This window comes from Lontra canadensis, unplaced genomic scaffold (genome assembly GCF_010015895.1).
Source record: "Lontra canadensis isolate GAN:19392208 unplaced genomic scaffold, GSC_riverotter_1.0 scaffold15, whole genome shotgun sequence".
NCBI lineage: Eukaryota > Metazoa > Chordata > Mammalia > Carnivora > Mustelidae > Lontra > Lontra canadensis.
Genome location: NW_022631009.1, coordinates 23,149,728 through 23,159,292, shown reverse-complemented (window position 1 = coordinate 23,159,292; position 9,565 = coordinate 23,149,728). Strand labels below are relative to the sequence as shown.

Here is a 9,565-nt window from a genome sequence, read left to right as displayed (position 1 = left end):
TCATGTAAAACAATCATAATCACTCAATATAATGATGACTGCTATTGGAATTATTTAGATTTTGTAATTCTTGATTCATATTGCCAAAATGCTATCCAAAGGGTCATAGGCTTATTAACACCCATCAGCCACGTAGGAGATTCAAATTTATTTGAAAAAGCATGAGAGGAAAGAAACTGAATCACTGAAACACTGGGTGGTTCTTGGTTGTCTGAGAATTTATCTTAGTTGCCTCATTATCCCTATATAAGGAAGCATCTTGACACAAAAAATTTAATAATTCACTAATGATATATAGTCCCTCACTAAACCATTCCCCAACACTAGCATCTATTGCCGTCTTCATCTGTTTCTCTGTGATTTGTGATACTGTCCCAAAAACGTAACTCAAACGGACTGCAAAATCAAATCACAAATCTTATAAAATATTAAGTATGTTAAAGGACAACTTTTATCGTGACCAAGACCATTATCAAATGGAGATCCAGGCAACTCGGAGCAGACTAAAGAAACTTGGCAAGAATGATTAGGCATTTCAGAAAATAACTCTGTGAAAGAGAAGGCTCTTTGAGAATTTAATGAGGTTTTCTAATATTTTAGGTATTTAAGCAAAGAATTTAAGACACTCATGTTCATGTTATAGAAGTCAAACATAAATGACTGTCAAACATCGTAACCCTTTTTGTGGAAAAAAAAATATATATATATATACTTTGATCCTGCTTTAGGAATTTTAAATACAACCCCCAACTTGCTTTTTACACTGTTGTTCTGTTCTCTGAGGGAAGATCCCAATCAGAGCTCTCTCTGCACACAGCAGAGGCTCGTAGAACCCCACACAGGCTGCAGGTCCTACACAGCTCCTTCCACTGAAGCATTTTAGAACTCAGGGGTAGGAATGACATTATTGAATGGTTCTAATTTGTATTTAAAATTATAACCTTAACATTTTTACTTTGTATTTTTGTCAATTATTTTACTGTCTGGTTTTTGTTTGCTAATACACGTATTAACACAAGATCACATGTATGTATCTTACATAGAGCGATACTGCGGCCACATACATCATTTTTTTAAAAAAAGGATATGATGTAACATCAATAATATTCAGAGGCCAGTGGTTGGAGAATGCTATTTACTGATCCTGCCCAAGGAGGGGTGAATCCTCTTTTTCATCAGGTAACTTGTGATGTCTGAGAGGCAATCTGTTAGAGTGCTGTTTGCTTCACATACAGTAAAGTCACTGGCACTAATTTCTTGCTCTACTCCATCCCAGCCAAGTGAGGCCTGAGGGGGCTTCTACATATCTTGGTAATCTACAAAGACAATATAAAGGTGATTACTCTACTTGAAAGAATGTTATATCCTTCAGCAAAATAAGATGTTGTCCAACCAGTGAGGAAAGCTGATTAAAGTGGCCTCTCTGAGCTCCAGGAAGCAGTAAAATCCCAACTAAAAAATATCTTAGAAGTCTAGAAAGAATTGTTAACAGGTAGTAGTTATTCAGAATAAGATTTAGAATGCAAACACTCCAATAGTAATCATAATAGATATTTATTTAAAGCAATACATTTGCAGCTCAGATAGTTCTAAATTGTACATTTCAGCTTTATTCAACTTCTTAAAAATACTTGAGGGCAGCTGCAACGACAGTTTTCAACTCCATGATTACTTCTTTGCCCATTCTTCTCTCTCTTTCCTTTCCCGAATAACTTCTTTCAGATATGGTTCAAGGTAGAATTTATCCTAAAGAATGAATAAAAGAAAAATATTATATACAGCCATCACATACTGATCTATCCCAAACACTCAACAGGTCTTCAAAAGACATTCATCAAAATTAATTTTTATTTCCAACTTAAGAAAATATATTTTCAAGCAGTCTAAGAACTGTCTGCTTTTCTAAAATGTAAAAACCAACAAAGCCACTGTAATAAGTTGCTTTGATAGGTTGAGAGGGAAAAGTCTGCCAAAGAAGAAGTGAGGTTAGAAGCTTTTGCCTAGCTTCAGTATAGTTCAAGGGTGGGGGTTTACTTCAGAGTCCTTTCTGGGAGCCAAAGGGCTACCCCAAGAGCTGATCACACAGATACTACCATTTTTTCATCAAGCAGGAAACAGAGTGTAAAAGGAGAATGACCCAGAAGATAGAGGATCTGGACTGTAGCCCTGGATCTCTACATTAGAGACTTGCTTAGTGATTTAGGAAGAGTCACATCACCCCTAAGTCACAAAATTTATCTCTAATTTATCTCTGGAGTTAACATTTGCTCTATTAACCTCACTGGACTGCCATGAGGGTATTTCTCTGACACAACTTTAAGAACTCTAAAGAACGGTACCAATGAATGAGTTTGTTTCTAATGCTCAATGCTTAGTGCCCAACGCTGTCCCATACATAAAAGCTGAGCTACCTCCTCGTATTTTGTCCATTGCTCTTTAGGCAAGATCTGATGCCTCATGGTCAGGTCCAGTGCCCTCTTAATGCGAAACATCCTGTCATTATAAAGGTTCTCAGGAAGCCTTCTTATGGCTTCTTTCACATCATCATTCTCATGTATTGTATCATCTCGCATTAACCCTGTGACAGAAAACAAGAGTTAGACTGAATACACATCTCAAAAATCAGACATTTAAAAAAAATGAGTGAAACAGGTTTATGATATAACTTAAGACTCAGGTGAACTATGTATGCATTTCATACATAATAATGGGTTTTTTCTTTTTTTAAATTTAAAAATCAATGAATTAACATATAGTGTATTATTAGCTTCAAAGGTACAATTTAGTGATTCATGAGCTGTATATAACAGCCAGTGCTCGTTAATCAAGTCCGCTCCATAACGTCCATCACCTGCTTACCCAACCCCCCCACCCCCCCCACCCTCCCTCCAGGAACCCTCAGTTTTATTTCCTAGCATCTCCTACGGTTTGTCTCCCTCTCCCATTTTCTTATTTTATTTTTTCCTTTCCTTCATAATGGGTTATTTCTTAAATGGTACTCTAGAAACAATGAGTCTTTTAAAATCCACTGTCAAAAAATTCACATTTAATCTAAAACAATTTTTAAAATATCTAAAGTATCTACTTTGTTTTTAAACACACATCAGTAAATCACATCTCTATTTTCTTATACTTTGAATCTGAGATCAAGGTATTAAAGAACCTTAACAGTGTACTTAGGAACCAGTAACATTTAATGAAGTGTCTGTCAAGCTTCAATTTAAAAAAGCTGAAATTCTTAGTGTTCAGAAATCTGATGATTTAGGGGCACCTGGGTGGCTCAGTGGGTTAAAGCCTCTGCCTTCAGCTCAAGTCATGATCTCAGGATCCTGGGATCGAGCCCCGCATCCCCAGCATCCGGCTCTCTGCTCAGCAGGGAGCCTGCTTCCCTTCCTCTCTCTGCCTACTTGTGATCTCTGTCAAATAAATAAATAAAGATCTTAAAAAAAGAAGAGATCTGATGATTTGGACAATTGGCAATTTTAACATCTGTGAAATCTCTTACTTTCAAAGTTCATATAACTTAAATTTTCAAATGCCAGATGGAGGAGTTGGGAAAGGGAGCATATAATGATAATGTACTGCTACTATACTTCAAGAACATAACTTATATGGACCTCGAACATCTGAGATGATTGATTCTATTACTCTCTTCTCAAAATAATAAAAAGGAAATGACTGAATAATAAAATGTGACCAATTTTAAAATATTCTAATATACACAGGTACGATTAGTTAAGCTGCTTTTGGGTTTCCTGACAACTCTTGCAAAAGCAAAAAAAAAAAAAAAGAAAGAAAGAAAGAAAGAAAACAGATACTCACCCAGTTTATTGAACCCTGCAGCATTGTAGTACCATTTTCGAATACCCTCCAGCCACTGGCTTGATGCTGCAACTAATATTGTCACACTGTTAGTTTCTATGATACAATTATTACTTATTATACTATATGAACACCTGGAGAGGTAAGCAACCAGTACTCTTACAGTCACCTTGTTAGAGAATGCAAACATAGAAAGGAAATTTCCTTTTCAAAGTGTATATTCTGTACAATGTAGATAAAAGCTGTTTATTTTATCTATGAGCAAAAGTGATTACAGGTTAAAAAAACAATGGACAGCAAGTCATGGGAAAAAAGGGTAAACTCAAACACGTGATGTACAAAAGATCTACAGCCTCTTCACATCAAGTATCCTATCTTCTATGTACCCCCTGCTAGCATCAGAACTAAAAGGGTAGGGTGTGGGAATGAACTCGGAACTCTTTCATCTTCTGTAGTTTCAGAAATAAACTATAAGAAATATGTGTAAACTTTTCTTATCAAGGGAACTGGACTTATATGTAAAGAAGGTAAGACTTCAGAATAGGCTGGCAGGTCTCAATGACCTTCTTCCTCCGAAATCTTAATTCTACATTACCTTTAATTCACTTGGCTACCCTCTTTAAAAATGTATGTATTTCTGGGAGGATTTTGACACTATCAGTCAATCATTTAATATTAATATGGATTAGCAGAAGCAGCCCATTTTCCTATTCCAAGTAGCTAACTTTCCAACAAGGAAATGGATATTTGAAAATGGATGAGAAGAAATAGGTACTGTTAAAGCTCTTTGGGGTGCAGGACTGAAACCGATGGGATAACTCAGCAGAAGTTAAGGGCAACATGAAAGTGCCTAATGTTCATAGGACAGGTGTTGTTAAGAAGGGGAGATAGAGCAAATTTAAATTTTCTTTTTAAAATTTTGGCTGAGCACCAAGAGCAAACTCTTTTATTCCAACCCCTCCTCATCCGTTCTCCTTAGTGTATCACAGATTACACAGCTTTGGCAAAGCTCCTTAAAAATGAAGCACCATGTAAAAGACTGCTTCTAGAAAAACAAGTACCAAAGTCAACAACCTAAAACCGTATTTGTAGAAAACAAATGATCTGTATATATATTCGTCATTGACAGTGATGATTAATATTCATTTAACACTAGTGAGCTAGACACTATCTTATCTGCTTTATCCACATTAGCTCGGTTTATTTACAACACGCCTGTCCTACCAGAAGAGTAATGTTTAGGGAACTTATTTTATCCAAGATCAGAGACTTCCAGTGATAGATAGGGTTGAGACCAGGTCTATCTAGTTCTCAAACACAGGACAGAGCACAGTGCCCTCTGTATTTGTCAAGTTAATGAAACAATGAATTCTTAAATGCCCCCCCACCCCCAAAAAAGTTCAATGTCATTTAGAGTAATGGATTTTTCCGGCAATCTGCTCTTTCCTAATAGCTTCATATTGCTGAAAGCGAGGAGAAAGGGACCAAGAGCATTTAAAGGTTACTCCAATTTATACCTCCAGAGGGCAGAGACCTGCAAAAAAGGTGCGGAGGAGGGAAAATCCTTGGTGTTCACGCTCTGTTTTAAATATTCCGGTAATCTGTATATTCTATTGGAGAGTAGGTATGTTTGTTTTAGTGCCTACAGTAAATACAAACTTCTCCAAATCTGCAGACGGAGCTGACGTTCCAGACAAGCCTACATTAATCTGAAGCTTCGCAGGAACCCTGGTTCAGCTGTCCCGAATGCCGTTCGAGAAGCGCGAGGGGTGAAAGGAAGTTTGCAGACCTATTTCCTCCAGTCATTTCCCCCTCGGCTACCAGACCAGCGTTAAGAGGCAAACCATTATCTCCGTCGTCACACTGGCAGAAGTGATCGCACACGACAGGGCTTGACTCACGGCAAGCACTCGGTTTTAGTTGAAAGTCATGCACTAATTATCTCTTTCTGCCCCCTGAACATTTCAAGGCCGAGGGAAGGCCTGCCGCGTACGGGCAGTTGGAATGGCAGGGCTATCGGAGCCACCGCGGGCACCTTCACCGACGGTAGATCCACCTTCAACCCTTCAAGTGAGCCCGGCCTGGGGAAAGTAAGAGGGTTGGGGGAAAAGCGCCCTTTAGGCTGGAGCGCAGCCTCCACCTTCCCTGACATCGCCACCTAGCCACTTAGGACAGAGGAAGCGGAGCAAATTGCTGCAAGAAGAAAAGGCTGAGTATGGCAATGCCTGTCTGAGAGGTCACCCGTAACTTACCGGCAGGCCTGCTCGCCATTTTGACCCGAGACTGCCGCGTTGCCTGCTGGGTAAGTCCTGGAGGACGCTCTAGGCCCAATGCGCAGGCGCCTCACGGCGCGTCGCCTGGCGAGGAAGGACGCCCGCGCAGGCGCAGTTTCTGGCAGCGGAGTTGGGGCATCTGCGGCCGCCGTTTTTTCCGCTTGGTTCATGCAGTGTAGTCGGGTTGGTATCTTGCGCGCCCCGTTCCATAAAACGTTTCATGTGACCTGATGGGAAGAATATTAGGCAAGGAATAAGGGGCTTCAGACTGGGTCCCGTGTTGGATGAGCTGTGAGAATTTAAGGAGTATTTATTGCGCCCTTTGTGCCAAGCAACGCGCTAAACCTTTTACTTTGTATTCTCATTTTAATGTTCTCATTTAGTTCTAAATCCATGAGGTAAGTACTGGGATTATCCCCATTGTAGAGAGGAAACAGAAAAGTTGAATTGTCAAAGGCTACACAGCTATGAAGAATCCAGATTTATCTTCTAATATCAGAGGATCCGGGTAAAACTTTGGGACTCCTTAATCCTAGGGCCATATAGCACACTACTAATCCAGGAGACACTAACCCTCTCTGGCCTTCCATTTTCCAGCTTGGCCACACCAAGCCATTTTAGTGGAAGTTTAGGTCAGAACAACAACAACAACAAAAAAAAGTTTTTTTAATACTAAATCCAAGATTTATAGCAGAATTTGTGATTTTAAGATGAAAGTATACTCTTACGGTTTCTGCCCCAACATGTTAAGTCTCTAGGGACAGAAACGATTATAGTGTGACTGACTCATTCAGTTCCTAGTGACCTACCACCATTACTGTCATGGTCAGCTTGAATTGCCATAACAAAACACTACAGACTGGATAGTTTGAAAAACAAAATGTATTTCTCACTGTTCTGGAAGCTGGAATCCCTAGATCAGGTGCAAGAATGGGCACTTTCAGGTGATAGCTTTTCCTGTGTATTTTAGAGGGCTGCCTTCTCACTGTGTCTTCACATGGCAAAGACACAGCAGGCTCTTTTGTGTCTTACAAGAACAGTATTCGCATTATGAGGGCCCTATCTCTAAATGCCATCACATGGGGGGGGTTAGGGTTTCAACAAGACTTCTGGAGAGACACAATGCAATCCATAACAAGTACCTACAGATACCTACTTTTGTTTTCTTCAGGCTTAAGCAAAGAACTGGGACCATATAGAACTCCATCTCGTGGTAAATTCAGAAGGTTAGATTCAGTGGTCTTAGTCACATTCCAGGTCTAAACTTTTGTTGCCTTCCCCTTTTTTCTTCTTTGTGCCACCAGATTCTCACATTACCCAGTTCTGTGTGCAGCACGAAAAACTGATGAATGTCTGCTCCCAGACTACACTAGCCAAAGTGAAGTCTGAAAGATGTGAAGTGTGATACATTTAAACACTGGCACATTGCTTTTCAAGAAGTACTCAGTAAACTCTTATTTACTCGTTACCCTTAAGTTTCAGCTTGCTGGTTACACAGTGAAGGTGGTAAGAGAGGGAAGACCTTGTCAAGAGATCAGATGCCCAAGACTGTCCCAAATTCCAATTCCTAGTGGTATTGAGCCTACAGCTCCTAGATGTTTGCTGGCAGTCTTTAAGTTTGGTCCAAAATTCTATTTTATTTCCCTCTGGGCACATGGGTAGGATTGCATTTCTCTGCTGCCTTAAGGCAGGCATGGTCATGTGACGGTTTAGCGAAGAAAAATGTGATTAGTTTTTAAGAGCAATTCTCATTCCTTTCCCTTTCATAGACTGGCTACACTTGACACAGTAGAGGCTCTGTCAACCTTTATCACCAAAGATGATATGGAGCAGAGCTTTTTTGGTGCCAAGTAAGACATGTATGAGATTAAAAAAACAAGCAAAACAACAACAACAAAAAAACTGTAGTTTTAAACCACTTAATGGTTTGGGGCTCCTGGGTGGCTCAGTCGCTTAAGCATCTGCCATGGGCTCAGGTCATGATCTCAGAGTCCTGGGATGGAATCCCGCACCAGGCTCACTGGCCAGTGGAGAGTCTGCTTCTCCTTATCTCTCTGCCCATCCCCACCAGCATTCGTGCTCGCTCTCTCTCTAAATGAATACAATCTTTAGAAAACCACTTAAGGTTTTAGAACTGTTCATGATAGCCTATTCTGGCTGATATAAGTGATTTGTTAATACAGGCAAAATGAGGTTTGGAGCCATAAAAAGACCAGTTGGGATGGTTCCATGCTTTTTTAGCTGAATCTTGTTTCCTGTGTATTGATCTCATCCATTAGAGAACTCTATGAAGGCCCATATCTATGCCACACTCACCACTGCATTTTAGGAACTCAAATGTCTGTCGGGCAAATGAATAAAATACCTTAACAGGAAGAACCTGATCAATTACAGATTCAGTTTATGAGCCTTCCCAACCTACAGCACACCACAGAACCCCAGTGTACAACAAACTACTCCCGGTTAGTGTTTTAAAACACTTTTTTTATCCCAATTCTGAATTCAGCTGGATAGCTCTGCTCCATGTTTTATCTGCTAAGGCTGAAATGTCTAAGGTAGCTTCTTCCCCCACCTGTCTGGGGCTCCGTTGGGATGGCTGGAATAGCTGAGGTCTGGCCAGGCACCTCTTTCTCTCCACCTCATTTCTCCGAGGGTTACCTGACCTCTTTACCTAGTGGCTCAGGGTTCTGACAGCAAATGTTTCAAGAGGACAAGTCCCAATGTGCAAGAACGTATCTAGCCTCTACTTGATGTTTCAGGGACCAGATCCCATTGGCCCAGAGCCAGTGTGGAGGGGAAAAGGAGTACAAACACTGGGGTGGTTCACTGGAAGCCACCACTGTTAACTACCCACCCAAGCTTGTGATCCCAAGGCGGATAGCTGAAGTCACAAGGCCTTGTTTTACAAATAAGGATCTGACCCAGAGGTTAAATTATTGGCCCAGGATTACATGTCTAAATGGCCCAGGATTACAATTCTGTATCAGTTCATGCTGTATATTTTTGCATACTGGCAATAAGTCAGAGGTTTGTTATGACCTTTTGCTTTATCTCATTGCCCTTTATTTATCTTCACACTACTGCCCACCCCCCCCCCCCCCCCACCCCCCCTCTTTTCCCAATTCTCAGTAGCCAACTGTGAGCAACTCTGAGTAACTCTGAGTATCTATGCTCAGGAAGATACAGTGCAGATCATCCAAAATGGAATGCATTTTGTAGCATGATCTACATGGACAGTAACTATTAGGTAAATAATAAAACAGCATGCTCCAAAAACTCTAGTAAGGTTTCAAAGCAAATAAAGTGGTCTTGTGACGAAACCACTTTAGAAGGCCTGCAACTACAGAGGGAAACCTCTGTCCTCATCCTCACCAGCAGGACAGTGTACCCACCCATAGAAAAGTGACTCCTTCTCTCACTTGCTGTTGTTTGTTTTGTCCTCCTTGAGAAGGAAGGAAATGGTCAAGTTG

At 40.4% G+C, this 9,565-nt stretch overlaps 1 protein-coding gene across 1 annotated transcript; it reads right to left on the bottom strand.

Moving 5' to 3' along the window:
* Positions 1-1,536: 1,536 nt before the first annotated feature.
* Positions 1,537-6,180, bottom strand: LOC116868380 (cytochrome b-c1 complex subunit 7). The gene is made up of 4 exons (XM_032858657.1): positions 6,075-6,180; positions 3,823-3,894; positions 2,412-2,578; positions 1,537-1,746 (listed from the first exon to the last, which is right to left on the bottom strand). The coding sequence occupies exons 1-4, from the start codon at positions 6,091-6,093 to the stop codon at positions 1,669-1,671; spliced, it is 336 nt and encodes a 111-aa protein (XP_032714548.1). The 5' UTR covers positions 6,094-6,180; the 3' UTR covers positions 1,537-1,668.
* Positions 6,181-9,565: the final 3,385 nt, after the last annotated feature.